At 43.3% G+C, this 24,011-nt stretch overlaps 1 protein-coding gene across 6 annotated transcripts in view; it reads left to right on the top strand.

Moving 5' to 3' along the window:
- The window catches only part of LOC109985031 (zinc finger protein 521), an 88,562-nt gene extending 66,277 nt beyond the window's left edge, over positions 1–22,285 (top strand). For all 6 annotated transcript variants that reach the window (XM_020635264.3, XM_020635256.3, XM_065954090.1 and 3 more), the window contains 3 exons: positions 4,377–4,508; positions 10,185–10,300; positions 20,867–22,285. In XM_020635264.3, coding sequence (XP_020490920.1) covers positions 4,377–4,508; positions 10,185–10,300; positions 20,867–20,896 — 278 coding nt within the window. In that variant the 3' untranslated portion in view covers positions 20,897–22,285. The remainder of the gene's footprint in view (positions 1–4,376; positions 4,509–10,184; positions 10,301–20,866) is intronic.
- The last annotated feature ends 1,726 nt before the right edge of the window (positions 22,286–24,011 follow it).

Raw genomic sequence — 24,011 nt, 5'->3', positions numbered from 1 at the left:
TCCCTTTGCGCTCCCACCTACCACCTTCCCACCCACCCATATACAGCATTCTCCAGCCCTTAATGGTTGTAGTTCTTCTGAAATGAGTTTGTTCCTTATGAGCATTGCTTCTACCTCAAGAGAGCACACCACACGGAGGTGGAGTCAATTTGTATTCACCCATAATTCCCTGGGCCTTAATCACTCTGATTTTCCCCCCATTATCTGTTAATGGATAGTTCCCGTGGAGAGAAGAGAGAAGTAAACCCACCTACTGTTTACAGGCCTGAAGCTGTCTACTCTGCTACCATCCACAATCCCACAGTGGGTTGTATATACAGCAGCGAGTCCACTGAAAAACCAAATCTTCTCAGTTTATTAGCATACAACTCCAACATCAGGCTGAATATAAGGAAACAGATGGTAGAACGGAAAAGCTAACTCTTGCAGAAGGTGAAATTCCTCATAAACAAGATTGCCGGTATTTTTGATGTTATTGCAATGTTTGGCATTTTACAAACACTGACCCGCTAGTTTGACTGGACGAGCTTTCATTACAGTGTTCTATGAAGCTTTCCCAAAACAACCCATCCCTGCCTACTAAATATTCTCAATTTGTTCTCCCACTTGTTTACGTGTTACTTTCAGCAGAAGAAGTGCTTTGATTGATGTCCTTAATAACATTTGTTTCGAGTGTGCTGCTTTGGCGACATGAGCAGCATGGGTCCCTGTAAGAGTGAGCTTCAGAGAACCATTCACTTTGCCCCCAGAGATGAGTGTAAATCTAAGTATCAGATTTTTCTCTTTCAAAGCCAAATGCTTAAAGTGATCCTGATCTCCACTTCAATTCAAACAGCTCCTCTGTCGAATTGTTTAAATGTAGTAAGGGGCAGTGGTGGGGGAATGTGGGGGGTGTTGCTGGAGTAAGGAGAGGGCGAGTTTTTAATTAAGAAATGCCCTGTGTTATACTTTACACTCTCTTATAAGAAACTTAGACTGCCTTTAGTTACTTTAGTTCCAGTCTTTCACTCACTGTCAGTGCATTTGAGCAAACTTAAGACATCTCTTTAAAATTCGTAGACACCTTTACTGTAGCACTGCCCTAAATACAGTATACCCAATTCAATACGCTGCAGCCTTTTAAAAGTAACATAAAGAGTTCACAAAGCTAAGCAAGCCAGACCTGCAAGCCCCAGTGTCCCAAACAACCTTCAACAACACATGAACTTCAGCCCAGAAAAAAAAAAAAAAAAAAACAGCACAAAGAAATAAAGACCACTCTTTTTGAGAGTAGTTTTTCCTCTCTCCCTCCACCTCTCCTGTCCTCCACATGGGAGAGATATTAGGCGTTTGTGTTTTAAGGAGCTGTGAAATACATAAACCATGAGCCACAGGAACGCAAGGCCCTGTGGATATGCAGATGGGCTTACTTTGCTGGTGTCAGGGATGCTTAGAGGGGAGCAGGCACAGGAGCAGTTCTCATCTAAAGGATTTTCTTAGGAGTGCAGAGGGACAGGGTGGTGGCAGCGGCGAACACTCGGGAGACTCAGAAACTCAGAGTCGTAGGAGGGAGAGAGAGAGAGAACTAGAGAGAACCGACAGTCCCCTGTGGCCCTGTAACTATATCCAGAGTCTGCTCAGTGCATAGAGAGGTGGGTGGGGGCTCACACAGGGCCGTGCTGATTGGGCAGCCCTGGAGAAGGGCTCGGGGAATGACAGGAAGTGACCTCAGCCCAATGAGGGAGCTATAGGGGCGAGCGAGCTGACTTCCTCCCTTGGCTCTCACTAAGAAACAGGCTGCCAGCCTGATTCAACCCCTGTTACATTGAGTACAAACCCAGCTCTAGACAGACTGCATTACAGACACTAACATAGCATGTTAACCCATGACGCACTCTCAGCCAAACATCATAGCTCTGACAATCAGTTTAATATATCTATATCTTTGTCATTTAAAAAAAAAAACTATAAGTAATCAATTTATCAAAAGGAATACGTTAGCCTCAGGCCACATCAGGATTGGAGAATGTATTTTCAAACAGACATACAAATATTCAACTGTATTTCCTGATGTTTTTGTCATTTTAAACAGAATAATAACTTACTTATTCTCCATATTTGAAGCATAATGTATTGAAATGGCTCTGCTATTTTTTCTCTTGATGCACCTGCTCACAGACACAAACACACACATGCACGCACACAAGGTCAGGCAGGCAGGTGCAGAGTTATCTGCATAATGAAGCATGCCAGGTCTCCAAAGGGACAGCGTTGTGCTCTGGGGTCAAATGAGGGCTGCACATATGGCAGAAGAAGAGATCTGTGAACCCTGCAGCAAGCTTGACCTCAGTGTACACCGTCACACACACAAGCAAACTGATCGCTGATCAAAGAGGGCAGTGATCCTCCTGCCGGCTGCATGGATGCGCTTGTGCCAACACACACCCCCTCCCCCCCACTCCTCCTTTCCTAATGCCTGCTGCTACACCGAGACGCACATGTAGGCTGCAGAATGTCTCATTTGTCAAATGCATTAATGCAGGAGCCACCAATAGCTCATTCCCATTTTAGCTTCCATGAACTGCTTTACCTTTTAACTAGACAGAACAGTGTGCTGATGTTTTTGTTTTGGGCTGCAGACACCTCTTTATGTTATATGCTACTGTGCCATATGTTTATGTTATTGAGGAAAGACTGTTAAAGAACATGTGGTTATATGTTCCAGTTTAAGTTTTATATGTATACACTCCCACTGTGTCTTTTGGCAGTTCAGGAGATGTTTCCATCCCTGACTCCTCCTGAAAATTTCATGGGTCATTGGGTTGCTGTTGTCAGTATTAGTCAGATCAGTCTAGTGCAGAAACATATACTACTACACCTCCACTTAAGATCCATCAGGCTAACACCATGCAGTTTAAAAATACAAGTGTATCGTAGTTTTTGAACGGCAAACCTTTTTTAACATTATTTTTGTTACACACTAGTTTTTCTTTTTTTTTTGGGGGGGGGCTTCATAAGATTAGCTTTCAGTTCAATTGTACACAAATAAGAAAATGAGTGGCAGACATAAATGGTTACAATACATTAAAATGGATATGTTATTTTAGTATAATATTTGATAAAGAAACGATTAAAGCAGATACAAAGCAGTTACTTATGTGATAACCTAACCCACCACTAATCGAACAGTTCAAAGCTGATTCAGGTGAGCTTTTAGTGGTCAAAACAACTCAAACATTTAGAACAAGTCAACTTCATGGTAAACAAATGTCATTCATAAAACCAGACATGTCTTGTCCATTACTGGTTAACATTTTATATACTGTAGAAGTACTTGCAGCGGACATGTTTTACTAGATCCGCCCAAAGTATCCTCTATTAACCCTCTGCCCACATCCTGGAGAGCTGGAGCCAGTCATGGCCAGCTAGCTTTAGCTGCATTGTGTATTCCTGCTTCTCTTACCCGGGGTCTAAGCGGTGGGCACTGGGCTGTAGAGACCCAGGGATAAACCTCTAGATGAGTCCCCAGCGTATCCATCCACCCCACCCCACTTTTAGAAGCTGGCCTAGTGTCAGTGTTGGCAGGAGCTTGATAGAGCACTTGTCCAGCCCCGTGCATGGCAGAGTGAACAGGCCTTTTATTGACCAAAGGAGATGGGCAGCTCTCTGGAAGTCTGACTCAGCAGATTGTCGAGCTGCAAATGAGTGTGCAGGTTCACAGTCTAAACAACATTTATTTGAACTATCAGTGGCCTTGACTGAGGTAGCCTAACATTAGACCTTTAGGGAATTCTAATGCTGCACGGACAGGCGGGGAATCTGTAGTGCGCTGTATAAAAATTGGTGACATTCTGTAACAGAGAGTTGTTTTGTAATCCTTGAAATGTAGTAATAAGCACTCCAAAGAAGTGATCAAGATGATTTGGTGCCATTAAATGAAAGACCCAAAGCTATTTTCTGATTTTTTTGTTTTTGTTTTTGTTTTTGCAGTAATAATAATGATCCTCTGCATTATCTGAATGTGACTCTTTGATTTTCTTGATATATTTTGATTCACCCTCTGCATAAAAATGGCTGTTTCCTTAGTTAAGACATCATTCAAATACATTTGAATTTGCATATGCCAATTTTTTTTTTATTTTTGCATCTAAGCTAATCAAAAAGGTGACGCTCACCATGTTCAAAGGGCAAAACCTCGTCTGAGCGATTAGGTACCTGGCTGGTCATCTAATTTATGCCTGATGTGAGCAGATCACACCTTACATTAGTTCTTGTTCGAGTCATGACAATCACATTCAGGAAAAAAAATAATAAGAAACAGTCCTGTGACATTCTTGCTCTGCTTGTTTTTCTTCTCATGATCTTTTTTGTGTTTTTTTGTTTTTTCTTCGCTGCAGAGGAAGGACTGAACCATGAATGCAAGCTCTGTAGTCAGTCATTCGACTCGCCAGCGAAGCTTCAATGCCACCTGATCGAGCACAGCTTTGAGGGCATGGGAGGAACCTTCAAGTGCCCTGTCTGCTTTACAGGTGTGTACTGTGTGCATATGTTTGTGTATCATGGATTTTCTGACCCAACACTCTCTTTAAAGGCTGCAAAGGGTTGATTTTTTTATCCTTACATTTCAGTGACATTTCTCAATATGCAAAGCTTTGCATTTCCTCATTCTCTTTTTTTTCTAATTTGAAAAGCCGAATGGGTTCTAAATGAGTTGGGAAAGGTCAAGCAAGCAGGTCGGCTAAAGCTGAGAGCAGTTTGCTGCATGTGGCTTTTTTATTTAGTCAAATTGCCTCTAAATCAAGGCCAGAGAAGTGTCACGAGGTGAGAGTGGGGGGAACAGAAAGAGAGCAGGGGGGAAGACGGTGTGAGCTGAGGGGAGAAGGGGGGATGGAGGAGTGGGGGAAAGAAAAGGAGATGTGCTAATTGTGGATGGCAGTGGTGCTGATAGCTGTAATGATCTCATCTGTCTCTGTGCGTGGAGGTGGAAGGACCAGACTCCTCCTGAGAGGATAGCGCCCTCCTTCAGTGTCAACAGGGTTAACTATCTCTATAATGAAATCTGCAAAGTCGTTAACTTCAGCTCTTCACTCTTTCTCCCTTCTCAGCTCTTTACTCTTCCTCACACTTTTTGGGTCCTCAGCTCATTTCCCTCTTTTTCGCTTCCTGAAACCCTGCTTACTCAACCATCACCCAAAACAAACAGAATCTTTTCTCCTCCAGTCATGGCATTAACTAGTATCATTAGCTCAGGTTTCATATTTTGCTTAAATGTCCTAAACAGTTTTTACCTTTACATCCACTGCAGCTCCTTATTCATTTCCTTCTCTCTACTTCTCCTCTCCCTCCTCCCTACTCTACCTCTCATTGCTGTTTTGGCCTTATCTCTCTTTTAGCAGAAGCCTATTGATATATCCCCACTCCGAATCCCCCCTCCGCACCTCACAGGGGTCTGGGCATTTAATATACAGAGCATGCCTCCTTCATCTGAGCCTTCATTTTCCACCGCCAGCTTTGACAGACAGGTCCCTCCTCTCCCTCCGCGTCCATATCGATCACAGTGCATGAGAGAGAGAGATGCTGGGAGGGGAGAGGGAGGAGGCAGAGTGCACCCTCAGGACAGTGGTCGCAGAGCAGACAGACAGATGGGCGAAGGCCTATGGTGGTGGTGGTGGTGGGGAAGGCAGGCTGTGGAGAGTTTCGATAGACTGAAAGGCCTCCCTCTGTTGGGGATGCAGGGGACAGGCAGACTGAAGGAAAAGGAGGAACTGAGCGTTTGGCCGACAGCTGCCCTTGAATATATTTCTTCAAGTTGAGGCTGGCATAAAATAGAGAAAAGGCCTTGTACTTTTACAGCCTCCCATAAACTTATTTATTATATATTCTTATACAGATGTTTATTTTATTTAAGAAAAATTGCATGGAAGATTTTTTCATTTATTTTCCTGAAGTTCAGGTAGAAATAGAAGAAGGACAAAATGTTTGAAAAAGAAGTTCTTCATAATATAATGGAAATAACTTAGTAGTTTATTTACTACAATTTAGCAAAAGCAAATAGAGTTTAAAGAAAATGTTAGACCACTGGAAAGATAACACACTGACCGCATTAGGAAAAATGTTCAATGGCAGTATTTTATTTACAATATCTTCATTTTTACATGATTCACTTTTTATGGCTAAATCGAGAAACTACAAAAACATGCTCATTTGAATAGTTAAGGCGTCAATAGTGACTTGAAGTATTTAAACGAAAAAGTTTTTTTTAATTGAAATAGGGAAATAAATAAATATTTTTCTCAACCTTTACCATTATGCTTAAGTCGAAAAGGACTTAACAATTCATGTAAGCATGCATTTAGGTTCTCGTAAGGTTCTGTTTGAAGGCCTATTTACTAGAGTTTGGTACGAGGTTCTCAGTTACCATTTGGTAATTTCACCGATTTACTGTATTTAAATGGGCAGCTGTTGATGAATCACAGCTTGCATGTTTCAAAAAACTCCCTTATACAGATATAATAGTATGAATGTTAATGTAAAACTCAGACTGAACTAGTCAGATTCAGTAATATCAGCTTGTTCAATGAGTTCACTCAATAAACAAGGTTAAAAATCATCCCCACTCAATGCCCATGTTTCAGTTTGATCCAACCCCCAGTCACCCAAAACTCCTTGGGAGGCAGAGAGTCATTCTTTGACGTACCTGATTATCCTCAATCCACTCCGAAGGGAACAGGAAGAGGACAAATCGTACCACGAAAAAAAAAAAAAAAAACAGACCGCAGGAAAGTATGGGGAAAAGTAAGTTGTGTAGACGGCAGATGAGGGGAGACAAAATAGAGGAGAAAAGGAGACAAAACTTGGAGGAAGCTGAGAAGGTTGCAACTGGCAAGTTTGGATGTGAGATGAAAGCGGAGAAGAGAATGAGGAAAAGAGAAGTGTGTTGGAGAGGGAGGGTAAATGGAGAGAGGTCCATAAGCCCCTGGATGATGAGAGAGAGGCTGACTCTCCCAGGACAGATTTGACAGGTTTCAGAAGTGGGGGAGCCTGCAGCTAGAAGTGTCTGCCTGCACCCTTAGGAGCTGTAGTGAGGGCTGGTGTGGAAATTGTGATTGGGAATATGTGCTTAAGACAAACAAAACAGAAGAAAGTGTGCCTGATGAAAGTTGTGCATGTGTGTGTATGTGTGTATACACCTTTTTTTCCTTTTCTTACTTATGTCACAGCATGAAGTGCAAACTTGAAAAACTGCAGGATGCTCTGCTTTCAAATTCACCCGAGTCTGACTAAACCTGTAGTTTAATTGGCTTTTTGTTTAGTTGCTGCCCACGTTCTGCTTGTGCGTGATGTTACAATTATGACATCCTACTTGGGAGAAAAACGACAACGGCTTAGCTTTAACTCAAAATTAATAGTTATCAACTTTACACAGCTGACTTGTTTGTGTAGCCTCAGAACTCTTGGATCAGCCTCTGCATTGTGGACTCTTGGATTAAGCAGAATCAAACACATGTTAGGCTAGACGAATAAATAAATGAAAAGGAGAAAGTGGGGGGGGATAAACTTTTTTTTCTTTCCCTGCACAAACAGCTTAGTATTGGTGCAGTGCAGCCTGCAGAGAGCACCACCCTGCCAAAATAAAGATGAGCTGGGGCCTGTAGTAAAGGAGACGTCTGCCATGGGCGGCCCCTGAGATCTAATCAGAGGGCTTAATATCCCCCACAGCGAGGAGACCTTGGCCCCTCAGCCCCCTCAGCCCTGACACCCCTGACGCCCAACCCGGCTCAGCGCTCTGTTCAGCTCTGCTCTGCGCCGGCTCCACAGCCAACAAACTCCACTAAGTTCTCTCTCTCTCTCTTTCTCCCCCTCCCTGATTCTCTTTCCCTCTCAGCAGGGAGAGACACAATGGCCAGCCACTGATCCTGTTTGGATGTGGTTTTGGATTATTTCTTCCCTGATTCTCCCTGTCCTCATTTTAACCCTCCAGAAAGACATGCCTCTGAATGGGCATTGCAATTGCATATTTCATATATGACTCAAGCTGCCAAATACCAATACAACCCTCCTCATTGCCAGCTTCAGCTTGTCCCTTTATGACATGATGCATGCTAATTTGAATTATGATGATTTAGACAAAGAAAGTCTTAAATAAGTACACATTTCTCAAATTGTAAGACTTTATTGAAAGCAGACACGGTCCAGCCATCTAGTCTTTGTCATCGTAGATACAACCCAAGTGCTTTAAAATGTTGAAGAAATGCTTTGATAAATTAGCTTAAAGAAGGTGGACATCTTTTATTTATGTCTTTGCCTCTTCTATATTTTAACAGTTTCTTGTTGTTACAGGAGATAATGGTGTGCATTTAAGACTGGCACTTTGAATCAACAGTCATTGGCCTTTTCCTATGAATGAAAGTAGAGCCATAAATGATAAACGCATAACTGATTTTATGCTTCTCTTACTGGAAATGGTCCAGATATCCATGTACACAGTGAGAAACAACTAACTTGACATCTCAGTTGTGGTTGGCCCTATTGTACAGTATTTGAAGCCCCCCCAAGTCTCAAATCCATTTTTATTTTTGCTGTATTGACTTTTTCCTCCTCTAGCCAAAGACATAATGAAGGCTTCCTGCAGCTGCTGTGACCTGCTTCTGTACAGTATATGCAGACAAAACACAGCTAAAGGAAAAGGCTATTGTTTATCAGCACATATTTTTCTACCCGAGCTTGTGTTCCCCACAAAGAAAATTGTCATCTTTTGGAGCAAAACAGGAGCTCAATTGTGCATGATTGCCCAGGCCCTGACCTTGAGCGTAAATGTTTTGTAACAGACTGTAAAATGCAGCCATCTATCTGCAGTCATGTTTGTCTTCATATTGTCGTGGTCATTAGTCTCAGAAATGGACCATGGAGTTGTTGTTTGTTCATTAGCCGAGGTTTGTTCATTTCTGGTTAACACGCTGCCATGTTCCAGAGACAGCTGTCACCTAGGCATTAGCAGTCTGGAAGCATCGCCGCACTGTGTCTGCTTTGAATCCAAACTTTTATTTCCCAGGTCAGGAGTGTGACATTCAATGAAGCTGAGTGTGTCTCAAGTGAACACAGCTCAATAATTAATAACCGCTCTCCCAGGTGAGCCCAAATTGGGACGCGGTAATGTTGCAGAGCCCCGCCACGGGGCAGCAGCGACCCCAAAGCCATCTCCGAAAGACACCTCACCTTTTGTGGCTGTGTTTTTGTCCCCCCTCTCTCTCTCCTTGTGGCCCCGCGGTGCATGCATTAGAAGAAAAGTTATTTTGAGCTGTAAGAAATTCAAATGAAGCCCCCACATGCTAACTTTTCCAGAGCATCCAGACCTTTGAGATTAGACAGCCATCCTTTAAAGCACAAGGGTCTGGGATAACAAACGGCATGTTTGAAGTGCTCCTTGGAGAATGCACACACACACGTATTGAAGACACATACACCCAAGACTCGCACGATTGCATCCCCCTTAGCATTCCAGCGTGGACTATGGCTTAATTAAAGCACAAACATACGGTATATGGAGTAAATGGCAGCAAGTTGAGTGTGTTTATATGATGGTGAATGCAGTTTGAGTCTGCATGAGTAAGTAGTGCAACACCATGAATATTTATATTGTCAATATAATTAGCTATGTAGACTAATGGAGGCCATGTTTTGCACTTGAAGCCATGCCAATTTTTTTGTGGTTGTTTATTTTCCGACTTGTTGTCCCCACAGAAGTGCTAAATAAAGAGCATCATTATCCCCAAAACATTATGCATTCACTAGCTCTGGTGCCATGAATATGACCACTCTAGTTTCACGGCTAACATCTAGATTGTTCTTCTTTTCTTTTTTTTTTCAATTGTATTTCTCATCACAATGTTTTCTGCTACTGTTGATAGTGCATTAATTTGTTTGTAATTAAGTAATTTTCCTTGCCATTTGACATAGTCTGTCTTTATTTTTTTATTCTGGCAGATGCAATTACAGCGCTGCCTTTGTTCCTTTATTGTAGGCAACAAGGCCCTACTCTAATTTACTACAGTCAACAATGTGAGGCAAAAAATACAGGGCATCTTACTGTGGAATTTCTTCCAACTGAATATGCACCTCACTTGAAAAGCCTTTTAAACTCTGCACTACTTTTATTAATGTCATCTCTTTCTGTCCTTGTGTCCCCTCTCCCCTTGTGTGAGCAGTGTTTGTCCAAGCCAATAAGCTCCAGCAGCACATCTTCTCTGCCCACGGCCAGGAGGACAAGATCTACGACTGCTCGCAGTGCCCGCAGAAGTTCTTCTTCCAGACAGAGTTACAGGTGAGCCTCGGGCTGGTGGAAGCAAAAGTGTCCACCAGCGGAAAGTGTGACCGCTAATCACACATGACAGCTTAACAAACACTAAACAGCGTTTGCCGCTCTCCGGCTGTCCCCTCGATCCCGACTGGGACCAGAGACTCAGAAGGAATTATTTCAGTCCGTTTCCAAAACTCATTTGTGATGTGCAGATATGATTTGATTTGCTCATTAGACCAGCGGAGCACTAAAATATCTGGAATTAGAGGATTAGTGGAATGCTCGTTTTTGAAGAGGTAATTACATACAGTGCAGAGGCAAAAACACAGTTGAGTCAATATGCCTGCATCTCCCCTCCTAATCACAGAGGAGGCCTCATGGCTAAATATGAGCTTTGTCCTCTGGGAGACCATATCTGCCCTTCAACAAAGTTAGTAGTTGGACTTATGAACTTGCAATGTTAGAGAGATAATCTATTTTTCAGCAATCTTTTCCCCTGCTCCTTGGAGAACTTGAAAAAATGAAACAGCCCTTATTATATTATTTCAGTGTGGTGGTGTTTTCAAGCAGCTCTGTTTTGTTTGGGGGATTCTCTACCATTCACATGGCACACTTCTCATATCCAGATCTCTTTCTCTTTGCTTTTGAAACAAAATCATTAAAATATGAGTTGCCTTTATCCACCGTGTTCAATCCAATCACTGAAATTGTTGTTAACCTGCCTTACAGTGCAGGGGAAAACCAAACGCTTCAGACCACATCTTTCAAGTACGTGTTACTGAAAGTTGGATTAGCAGCGCTATGTATTAGCAGGTAGCCAGAGGAAGTATCCAGGGCTGTGCCGCCCATTGATCGGCTACGATTTTCATATTGAGATTCAGGTTGTAAACACAGAGGTGTGGGTCTGCCAGGAGGAAGGTGAATGTGATCATTATCTGCTGGTCATTTGAGCAGCACAGCCATGAATAAAAGAACTCCTGATCTACTAGCATGCAATTCCACCACAGAGAAGGTAATTTAACTAGCCTTGTGCTCCACCAAACTGAGTCTTTTCATTCATGTCAAGGCTCTCTGTTTATCACATCTCTCATTGGTACCAGTGTTTGCTGTATAGGTACTGTTGTTGCAGGTGTCTGTAAACAATCTCAAACAACCGGGGGATGTTTCCCTACTTTTGTGTTTGACATTTTGGGGAATGAAGTGATCCCGACCCCCGGAGGTTGTGTTTCATGCGTGATTATATTGTTTTACGCTCTGTGTGAAGAGACAAAAGTAGAACATGAAAGACCTGTGGTACTTTGTGGTGAAACGGGGGGTTGTGAAAGAGGAGCAGAGATAAGCATGGGAGATAAGGCAATCGTTATGCTCATCCTCTGCCATGCTCTAAAGGTGGTCCCCAGTGAGTGCATGCTGACATACATATGGAGTACATAGATAGATGCATGCAAGCGCACTTTTTGGCAGACGACTCCATAATGTCAAGGTTTAATTTTGACTTTGATAAAACTTAAGAAATCCTTGAGTTTAAGTTAATTTTAAGCTACAAATCTGCAATGTGATAGTGCTTTTTATAAGCTTAGCATTTCTCACTCTTTTCTTAAAGCCCTCAACAAAGAGTACAGGTCTGAGTCTCACTTGTTTTTTGTTTGCGGTTGCCATTTCCGATGCATCACACTTCAAAATGTCTCACTGACACAGGGCAGTCGTTTGTCAGTCTGTCTGAAGTGAATCTGTCTTCCAGCAGTGAGAGAAGTGGAATCTTTCTCTCCCTCTTCCTCTCGCTGCCTGGTCTTGAGTTTGGAGTTTCTCCCTCTTTCTCCCTGACACTCTGGCCCACTCGCAGGCTGCCTGGGCTCCTCATCTCTCACAGTAGTCGGAGGGGTCAAAGGGCCAGTGCAAGCTGGGAGAAGGAGCTGCAGAGAGGGAGAGCTGCCACGGCAGGTAAAGGGAAGCAGGAACGATATTTTATTAATTTGCTGCTGAGATCCTGAAACAGACCAAAGGCTGTGACAGGTATCCAGTGCACCGCTTCACATCCTCCCCCACCGCCTCCCCCCGTGAACTCTACCCTGCGAGGGGCTAGCCAATTTTCGCCAGCCTGTCGAGATGGATGATGGGAGAGCATCCGTCTAATCAGCCCTCTCAGGACCCCCCGCCCAGCTGCCCCCCTCAGACCGACCAGATTGACTGACTCCTGGGCCTGTGTGCCCCAGAATCCAGATTCCAAAGGAGAATCATCTTTCTCTCTTTCTTTCTCTTTATTTCTCACACACACAAAAATAAGAATAAATAAGCGCTGAGATGCATAGACCACCATTCTCCTCAAACTCTCCAGGGGACTCCCCCTCCACCATCGCACACGCTCACACAGCCTCCATCCTGCGCATCCCTCTCCCTCACCCCATTAAAATATGGAGCAAAGTCTAGATATTTCATGAGGTGCTGATGGGGAGGGCAAGTGGGCTGGCTGTGCAGTGTTCTCAATGACCCTCAACTGCTGCCCACCCCTTGAGCAATGAGGAGACTTGGTTTTACTACATCCTCTTTCCCAAATAAGAGTCACTGTCTTGGTCACTTTAAAACCTGTCACCGCCCCCCCCCCCCCCATGAGAAATGTCTGGGTTCTAGCAGAGGCCACAAACTTGATAGCTAACGCTCCTTTCCCCTTTGCGTTGGCTTCAGATACAGTAGCTTTTTCCATGAGAGAAGGAACTGAGCCACTGACAATGCTGCTAGGCTGGATTAATTAGCAAGATTCATTAACTGATGGATGCACAGTATTAGCCAAAGCTTAAATATGACATTTCTCTGAGTGCGGTTTCATTTGTGAAGAAACACAAGTTCTGCTCCTCCAGCGATGTACGATGTCTACTGGAGGGCTGCAATCAGAGACTCCCCTCCCAGTGATCCCGAATCCTCCCATGACAAGACGATGAGACTAGAGTTAAACAACAGTCCCTCTTCAGATTCCCTTGTTCCTTTAAACTCGGCTGTCTTTTCCCCCCCGCTCCATCATCCAATTTCATTATCATTCCTTGGAAGTGACACGAGATTGTAAGTCATGTGTTAAGTCAGGGAGGAGAGGAAGGACCTGGGTGCTGTACGACTTCTCCCTCTCCTCAGACACCCGCAGGACACGTACCTTAATTGGAGTGTCTTTTAAAAGGATTCCTTCAAAGACAATTCGAAGCTCCCTGGCCTTAATGAGTGCTGAAACTGACATGAGAGCACATCTGCATCATGTTCTACTTCCACACACAAATGGGATTCTCCTCTCCCTGTGTGAGAGCCATTATTGCCAAGCTGTGACCAATTCCACTGTTTTAATTAAGCATATTTATAGGCTTCATGGTCACCAGGTGTAAACAGCTATTTATGTCATATGGTCTGTCCAAGACAGGAAATAGGGGGCGGGAGTGAGATGGACAGTGGGAGAAGAAAAAAAGAAGGGAAAGATAGAATCAGATGAAATGAGTGCATTAAATAGGTTAAAAAAATATCCCCAACAAATATTGTTATTTGAATGCATGACATCTAAAAAGTTGACTCTTATAAATCTTAACTCTTGACTCTTAAAAACATATTGAAGGCCTTTCTTCTTCCACTTTCTTTTCATATAGTCTCAGGAATGACGCTCTTCAGTATGAAGCACAGAGACTTTATTCCCCAGAAGTTTCACTTTTCTTTCATGAATTTTAAAATATGCCCCCAAACCGCCCTAACTGCCCTGCGTCCCTAAAGTGTCGCACAAAAAGCAAAGCTTCGTGTGTTTATCCCTAAGCGGCTCTCAAACACTCCGTTTTCCCTGAATATCTTGATCTGCCAAGTATGACAGCTCGTCACGCTTTTGAAAGTTGTATATGTATTTTTTTTCCCTTTTATTTGACAACTTGTTTTCTTCTTCATCACCCCAGGTGCTCCGATTTCTGTCACCATTTCAAAAAAGTTTCACTACAAAATAAAAGAACAAGGAATTAGAAAAAAGAGCAGCTGCTTGTGCGGCGCCATCATTAATATTTAAGCTTATTTATAATTATGTACAAAACTGTACACACTGTAAACGGGAACATAAACAGCCTTAGATGAGTAGAGATGTATCACAATAGTGGTGTTCTAGTTTTGTAGGTGGATCAGAATTAGACAGCATGACAGACCTAATGATCCTGGGAGGATTTTTCTCTTTCTCAGAGCTCGTGTGTGTGTGTATACATCTGTGTGTGTGCTGTATGTATTTGTCTTTGTGTCTGTCTCTCCCTGGGACTGATATGTGCATGCAAACACATTGTCTGGAGGGAGACATGACAAAAACTCCCAGAAGCCTTTGAGCTGTTCTTTTTTTTCTCTCTCTCTTTTTCCTGTGTTGCACCACTGGGGAAAGTTAAATCCAAACAAAGAGGAGACGCTCGGTGTGCTGTGCTAGAATCCATCACCGGATCTCTCCCTCAAACGCGCCGCCTTTACTTTTCTTAGTTTACTCTTTCGACGACTTCGATAAACACCATTTAAAGCGCTTCTCAGGAAATTCACTACAGCTTTAATTTACTGCCTTTAGTGATTTGATTTTCAAGTACGCTATCATGTTGTTGATGTTAAGTAAATGCAGCAGAGGCCAAAATAAACAGCATTAGAACAATTATTCCCTCTTGAATTTCATATGCACACATCTCAACACCAAAGTAATTTAACTCTTCGGTTTTTAAAAGGGATTTTGAATGACACTGGTCAATTAAAAGCTCATTGTCTGACTCTCTAATTTCGTTGGGAAAAACATGATGGCACACATCGACTCTTGCTTTCTCATACAAAAAAGGAGGAAAATTTAGTCCTCACAAATCTCCGCATTTGTGAAGTGGCATATCAAGCTACACAGGAGAGGGAGGGCAGGCTGGGGGGGTGGTGGGGGGGGGTAATACACTGTGTAGCATCCCTAGTCAAAGTCTGTTCCCGACTGAAGTGGTTAAATGTGAGAGTAATTGTGTTTTGTTTCTGGGACTGACATGTGGAACCCCATGGACCCCATCTCCCTCCCAGTGACAGGCAGAGATCCTCCCCCCTCGCTCTGTCTAATTAGAGGATGTAGCCCAGGGCTCATGTCCCAGGAAGACCCATCCCCCTCCCAAGATGGCTCCCCTAAGAAAGCCCTTAATTGGGTTCTTTAGTCATAGTCTTCATTTTGGCTGGAAAGGCATCTGTGTGTTGCTATCACCTCCGAATACAGTTTGTATCACTCTCTTGTGTTGTTGTTTTTTTTTCCCTCCCTCTCACTGGCCCTCTCTCTATTGCTCTCCCTCTCCCGCTCTCCCCATCTCCCACTCTCTCCTCACTTAATGAGGCCCCATAATAACACAGCAGTTGTGCAGTTGTTTTGCTACCTCAGTCAAACAGCGGGATCACTGCATAGTGTGTTTCTAGTACCATTCACTTGTCTACTTAGACAGGGTAATGAGTATCATTTGGCGCTACAAAGCACCAGCCCACAAAAAGGGTGGTCCGTCATCTCTGGTTACACCTCAAAAGCATTTGCTGGGGGTAGTTAGGCATCTAATCAAAGCATTTCAAGCCATTCGGATTTATTCTATATTTTTACAAGCGCTCAGTGTGAAAATGACTGTACACAAAATGACACATGGAACACATTGAAATCTATCACTGATGTCATCTCCAACCCTTGCTTGGTGCTGTAAACGTACAACCCGCCACTCCCTGGGCACCTCACTTCAAACAAGATGCTCTGTTACCAAGGAGACCAGGGCTGGTTGTGGCACAACAGCATTTGGGGTCAACTCTCCCTACGGCCTGATAAGTGATGACTGTGGAGAATGCCAACTGCTGTATTATTTATTTATTTGATTGCGTTCTTCATTGGCTAAACTAGCCAGCAGTAAGCCTGGCCTGAGGTCAGAGCAGGGAAGGATTACTCCCTCAGTGGACCGGTCAGCAGCAGGGAACGCACAAAGGGAGGACTGAGTCAATACTGGACCGAGTTCAACACACCATTAAACATCAAGGCACAATACAGCACTCTTTTCATTTGAAATAAAAAGAAAACACACACACAAAATTAACTGCACTAATTGGGTTATTGGTTGAGGTGCTCTATTCATAATTCAGTCATAAAACAAACATGAACTACCTTATTATCCAAGGGGTTTTGTTTCTTAAAGTAACTCTGCAGGTTTTTTCAAGGCTCAAATAAAGACCACAGGTTCTTTGTTTTAGTATCACTTGATGACGTTCTCTTGTGCGTTAATTAAATTCCTGAGTGATGACTACGGGTGTGAGCAGGTCTCAATGGTTTTGTGCACACTCCCCGTGCTCCAGATGCAGCTATACACACTCACTGTATATGAACCATGCCGTGTAGGAGAGAGAAGCTCGGCAAACACCGATAAGACTTTTAATCAGAGCTTAAGACAGGGATGTTTACAGTTTTGGCTGCTCCTTCAAATTTTTGATTAAAGATAAACTAAATAAGAAAAAGTAGCCGCAGGGTTTAAAAAAAAAAAAAAAAGAATGTGTTTAACACTATAATCAATTGTTTCCTTAATGAATCATCTTTAGTGTGAGTAGAAATGTCCAGACTCAGAATAGCAAGTTTAAACTTAAGTGCTGGCCTAGTTAGTCAACATATTAATTGTCTTAAAGAATTGTTTATTTATGCAAATACCTTGGTTAGAGTTTTCTTTTTTACAAGAAGTCTTAAAATTACAATCATTTCTGAGAACAATCCAAGCTGTTCTCATGTAGAATATTTGCAGTATTCTTAAATTGTTCATACACATGTGACCATTTTTACCCCATAGACTTTTAAACTTAAAGTCATGTAAATCTTAAATGTCACAAAATGATAATGAATTGTTAAATAGTGATTAATAATCTGTTCTATAAATGCCATTTTCACGGCCTCACTGTTGCTATTTTATTTTCGATCCTTTTTATCCTATTTACATGTTAAGAAAAGTCATTACAGATCCATTACATTTTTAGCTTCTTTATATTAGGCCCTCTTACTGTATTTATTTAGACTTTTATTCAGTGCATAAATATTATTTTTGTATTATTTCCATGTAATGGGATTCTGCTGTATACTTATGACTAAACTGGTGTACAGCACTTTGAGTTTAAGGGCTATAAAAAGTCACGGTGTCTTATTGTCACTGTTCTAGATTAAAGTGCACACTGCTTTGTTTGTTTGAGAAGCCTTGAAAAGGCCGTCGCTCTCAAAGTCGTTATTGCTCTCTCAGCTCTCTAATCACTCGATAAAATCCTGCTTTTAATGTAACATGCTGCATAACACCAGGTGAAACAATGTATTTAACGTGTGCTCTCTGTTCTCTGCAGGCATTAACATTATGCTAATCAGATGTTGTTAGCATCGTATTTAAGCTTTACATGCTCACTCTGTGATGTTGGACGATGTGAGGATTGTCTTTAATACAGCCGGATCAGATGAAAGAGTGTGTGTGTGTGTGTGTGTGTGTCTGCTGGTCCATTGGCCTTTCCTCTGCAGAGCTGATGTAAGAGATGCACCTCTGTTGCCTCACTGGAGACCGGCTACTATCGATGGAGACCGGAGCAATGGGGAACGACATAAAGAATGATTAGTTAATAAATCAACTCCCCAGCCTACTTGCACTTTCCAGCTCTCTACTCTTCACCAATTGCTCTCCATTTTTTTTCTCACTCCTCTCCCTCTCTCTGCTGCAGTGTTAAATTCCTAAGACATGTTGCACCTGTTTGCATGGGTACACAAGACCCCCGCCGGATGTTCCCTCTCCTTTTCCACCACCCCTGAGGGCGTTGCAGTGGGGTGATGTAATCAGATGAAAGCGGTGGTTTAACGGTGGCACAGAGAGAAAAAGGAGAGGAGGAAGAGGCTCGCTCCAAGCCAATGCAGCCAGTCTTCATAAGGGAGAAGCGGGTGCGCATTATTGATCAGAGCAAAATTTAATTTAGTGGGGAATTGACTGCTATGGTTTACCTGAGCTCTGCTACTAACCGGGCCCTGCAGCAGGCCTGTGTGGCCAGCAGGTGGTCAAAAGGATCGAGGAGGAGATTAAGGGTTGGAAAGAAGGGAAGGAAATGGATGATAAGGGGAATGGGAGAGTTTCAGGGGGAATAGGAGGCATGGAAGGAGAGAGAGCAAGGATGAGAGCTAAAAGGCTTAATGGAGGGCATCTAATCCTAAATTGCAGCTATTCTAGTGTCACACCATCAGTGACATCCTCGTTTCCTTGGACATTTTTTGTCATTTTCTTGTGTTAGTCGTGAATTATGTCTCAAATCTAATTTGACATCTGTGGTTTGGAACTGTAGGTGTTAACTTTCAAGCATTGGTGCAGAGGTACTTTAAGAACTTGACAAGGATGGAGATTGGAAAGTGAATTTCCACCCTCCCTCCCTACTGTCTTCCAAACTCACATACAGAACTGTTTGCAGATACTCTGCGGAGTTAAGTATCCACAGAGATAAAGGTATCAGTTTCATTTTCTTTGAACGTTTTTCCCCCCACTTTTCCTCTATTTTCCCTTTAGTCTGCATGGCTGCCACAGTCACTGAAGTCGTTTAACACCGTCCTTGAGAAAGCCCTCAGTGAGAAAACTCCTGGCATGTTTAAGGAAAAGGTAGAATGCAGTGTGTGTCAGACAGAGCTGGGACATGCAGTGGGGGGAGCCATTCCCCAGAGGGGTTATTTTCCCCTCTAATAGCTGTTACGAGCCCTACATTATATCCAAGGAGCTACGTTCCTTTGGGGTCCACACACACACACTCACACACACACACACCTAGACACACTGGCACACTTGCACAAAGGCATGCACACTCAGTTGAGCACAAATTTCCCTCTCTGTTTCTCTCTCTTACACACACACACACACACACACACACACACACACACACACACACACACACACACACACACACACACACACACACACACACACACTGACACACTCAGTCCTAGCCGCTTTGCTCTCCTCGTGTCAATATCCTGCCATTTGAAGTCACGTACTGCAGGGGCTTTTGGGAGTCGCCGAGGAGCCAGGCTGACGGGTAATGGGCCGCATTCATTAATAAGGTTGCCGTGCTCCTGTCCCTCCTCAGCAACGCCAAGGATGTCTTCACCGGGGGGTAGGAGGGGGAGGGGGGTTGGTGGAGTGTGAGGAAAAGGAGGGGGGAAGGAGGTGAGGTGGGGCGAGAGAGCATCCCGTGGGGAGTCTCCTCCCAGACTCACTTAAAGGAGCTTTATTTCAGCAAGAGAGGAGAGTGGGAAGCAAAGGAGCTGTCCGGGCCGCCTCTTTTTTAAAAAGAGGGAGAGTACGGGGCCCAGGCAAGGCATGCTAACCCTTACAGGGGTCAATCCGCTGCTCCCCGTCAAACAGCTTATTACCCCACCTGTCGGGAAGTAATCGCCCTCGCTAAAAGGAAAGCTGTCGAGGTCTTTAAATGCTTTATATGGAGGCAGCTGAAAGGGTAAAGAGGGAAGGAATGAATGCGAGGGGGGCTAATAGTCGTATCCCAGCACTAGCCCGAGGGATCCCACACCACCAGGACTAAAGGTGACTGCTTTGGTAAACCCTCTCAGTGAGGTTGCACTAATCATTTTCACTTTGAGGTGCTATATTTTAAAGCTAAAGCTGTAAAACTGTCATTTCACATACTTGTGCCCTTTATTCTGCATCTGTGTGTGCACCGGGATGTGTGTGTGTTTGTGCATGCATGCGTACAGATGTCTCTGTGACAGGTGTGTCTAGTCCATGCCAGTTTAGAGAGTCCAAGGCCGTGTTTTAAACAGAGCGCAGCAAGTGGGGCATGTAGTTTGCATTAAAGGGATTAGCAGTCACTTCAAAAGATGACCTGGATTCAGCCCACCAGGGACACCAGTTACACACCCCCTGGTCCACGCTCCCTTTAAAGAACCTGGCACAGCTGCCCCACTACAACCACTCTCAACGGTCTGTGTGTGTGTGTGTCTACATAAATTTTGGGGATACAGCAAAATAGAGAGATACTGTCCGCTTGTTATCCTGTCAAAATAAAATGTGCATCATTGTATATTCACAGCAGTGTGAAGGATTAATGCACCTAAACTTTTTTTCTCCTGTACTGTGAATTTGCTGCACATGATTCACTACATGTAGGTTCTCGATAGACACAACCCTCAGGGTGATATTCCATCAGGTGACTGCCGGTACATCGTTATGGATTTGTTTCCATGGACACAGCCTTTGATTGGGTGGCAGGATTTCTGAGGAATTGGATGTTATTTGTCGGTGGTCTTTTGCCTTTGTGTTAGACCAAGACTTAACTATGCCTAATCCCATAGCCAACAGCTATTGATCCGCATACAGATTTGACTCGCGTGCAAGTTAATTGGATCTGGATAACGATAACGTTCCAATCTTAAGATAAACTAAAGATGGTGCTTGTCAATAACATTTCAAATTATTTATTAAGGTTGTTTAAAATTTGGTGTGTAAGATGAATGATGTTCCGCTGTCCTTTTTAACCAAAGGAAAGCCAAATAAAAGATATGATTTTTGTATGTGATTATAACGTTTCCCCTGTTTTCTTTTTGTGTCCTTGCAGAACCACACGTTGACTCAGCACAGCAGCTAACGTGGCAGAGATCACGACGCAGAGAATAATGTCTGACCGGCAATTACCGTCAGCGCAGTTTCCCACTGACTGTCTCGCACTGAACTTTCGATTCAGTTACACCACAAGGAACCACGCCACAGCGAGAAAAAAGAAAAGCAAAGAAAATAAACGAAAGAGGGGGAAAGATCACAAATATCCCCTCTCTCTTCTCTAACCATTATTTCAAAAAGAAAAAAGCCAACTTGTTTGTACATAGAATTCTTCATGTGTTGCTTAACTACAGCTATATTGCAATCTTATACAGTATTTGCCAATGTACAGTTCAAAATGTTTGTCCAAAAAAGAGAAGAGGGTTAAAAAAAAAAAAAAAAAAAAAGATCAATGACATTGTCAATCAGACCAGATGGGACTCAAGCAGTTGTGTGAAGGAGAAACAGGGTGCCACTGAGAGCAAAGGAAGCTGGAGGAACCCGTCAGGAGGACTCTTTTCATCAGCACCCCTCCTACTGCGCAGTGTGTCAGTCTCTGTCCCAACATGGTCAATCATTACGGGACAGAAAACGCTCGATTCACCAGCATTAAGTCTGTGTGTCCGTCTTAATATGGCTGCCAGAGGACCAGCTGAGAACGGCGGTGCGACTAATCTGCGCTGGAGTTCAGACAAGAGGCGGGAGGGGGGGGGAGAAAAAACAACAGCGAGAACAGAGAAACAGGACAGGATGCTGATATATGCAAACGCAGTGACACAGATTTGGAAAAGGCTAGCTCCTCTGGCTGGCTCGTGAACAGAGGCGTGAAGCTCCCATGTGGCTCTCAGAGCATGGGGAAAAATCTCCGGCCCACTGACTCAACCTGTACATTTCTGTTGTTAATGTTTACTGCTCGTTGAAGCCTGGAGATTACTGGATTTTTTTTTTCCTTTTGTTCTGTTATCTTTACATATTTTTCACTGTGGGGAATAAATCACGTTGGATTTGGGGTCATGAAGTCTTTCTCGGGGATAAAGCGTGGTAACAGAACTGCGTCCCTGGCTCTCCTGGAGAGTGCCCAAAGTTCCTCCTTTTTTGTTTCTCTGCAGTGTCCCATCGCTCTCTGCTCAAGCTGGAAGCCACTGTGGCATCGTAAAAAAAAAAAAAAAAAAAATTAAAAAAACATTCTGTTCTGTAAATGTTTGCATTCATTAAACCTGAGATGCACTTTTGTATAAAGACTTTAATGTTTTGACATTTTGATTGAGAATTGTTCGTAAACCGTTTACAGGAAAATCACCACCTCCTGCAGCAAAAGGACAGATATCTCTGATGTTATTAAAAAATGTATTGTACAAATATGGAGTTCTGTATTTGGCAGAACTGGTTTTTTTGTGTTGCACATGTGATGGAAATATTAAAAAACTGTATGAGGAAATGGCTTCTTTGTCCCTTTATTTTGCATCTAAAATATGTGTGTGTATGCGTGTGTGTGCGTTTGTGTGTGCATGCGCAATTAACCCATCAGACAGGACCTATGACAGCATAAACACATCATCGTCAAAAGCTTACACTGCTTTTTGTTCCCATTGTATCAAATTGCATCCTATTTTCTCAGTCCCTCGTGGCTTTTGCTAACAAACATCTGAGCATCTTGAGGGAGGTCTGTGTTATTAATGACTCCATTACCCATCACCCTGTGCGGTCCCATTCCACACACACCCATGCGCGAGGTCTATTTAGGGATCCTCCAGCACTCCAGGAGATGGAGGGAAAGATTCTTCTGCCGCTGCAGAGTGGGACGAAACCCGTGAAACAACATCTGTCTGTCCCAGCGAATGATTTATCAGCAGTGACACGCAAGCAGCAAAACATTTGTCCAAGCTTTCAGTTTATTTTGAATAGAGCCAGCGCTGTGGCTCATAGCATTGTAACAAGGTTATGAGGAACAAATGACTAAACTAATATACACTTCTGATACAGTCATAGTGTTTGCATATTTTAACATAAACAAGAGTAATAATGTACATGAATATTCCTATTGTTTCTGTTGTGATAAAACACGTGAAAACCATTATGTTGAAATAATGTTATCCCTCTGGATGATTATATTCAGGCTTATTTGTCAGAAAATGATTCCATGCAGTTTGGAGTCTGAAGCTTGCTACTGAATTTTGTATCAAAGTACAATGTCAAACATGCGTTTTCCTTGTCATCCACAAGCTTTTCTTTCATTAGCATAATGGGTATCATAAGCAAATGGACCATCCCTTTAACAGCGACAGATTTCAACAATGGGGACCCGACCCCTCGTCCAAATCCAAATGGTACGGTCCAACATTAACTGTCATACTAAATGCAAGCTGGGCATCCATTAAACAACTTTGCTAGCATCTCCCCGTGCCAGGCACTTTTAATAAGCTTCAAGGGCATTTGAATGGGTCCAGAACTTTGCGTTGCCAGAGATGGACTGGCCCACATCATCCATTACATTAAATTGGGTGGCGGCCTCCAGCTCATATTTATGATTTAATTAAATTCACTTGTGAGGCGTATCAGAAGCACTGCGGCCTCCCTTTTAAAGCCAGCCTAAGCAGCACAACACACACACACACATGCAGCTACACACACGAGTGCATACACAAGCGCTACGTTTCTGACACTCGCCCAAGTGTTAGACTTTGTGGGCGCTTTGGCAGCGGCGTTCTCAGGGGGTCATTTAAAGCAATATAATTACTCAGCCCCAAAGTATTCTTCCATCAGAAAGCAGCAGAATGGATGGCTTGTTCAGAGATAACTTAGCCCAGCTGATCCTCTGTGGTGTCATCGCCTGAACATAACCTCACTGCGAGTGGCACTCATTCTGCTAAGAGCCCGGCTAGTGCTCTGTGAAACTGGGCTGCCAGGCCAGATGTTTGGGAGTTGCTGAAACGCCATTGTTCTTGTCCAGGATGTGCGTGAAATGGCATTTTGTTTTTTTTTCATTTGACAGGCTAATACCCACAGTCCTCAAGAGGGAAGGTGGCAGCCTGTGTTAAGACTTTATTAAAGAATTATGAGATCCTTCTGAACCTGTTCAGTATGTTGCTGAAAATGTGCCATTTCCTCCAGTAAGAACAAACCTGGCACAAATGTAAGTATGCATTCAGCGCTCTTATCCCTTG

Source organism: Labrus bergylta, chromosome 4 (assembly GCF_963930695.1).
Source record: "Labrus bergylta chromosome 4, fLabBer1.1, whole genome shotgun sequence".
Lineage (NCBI taxonomy): Eukaryota > Metazoa > Chordata > Actinopteri > Labriformes > Labridae > Labrus > Labrus bergylta.
Note: the sequence above shows the minus strand (reverse complement) of the source record. Positions and strands in the feature narration are given on the sequence as shown.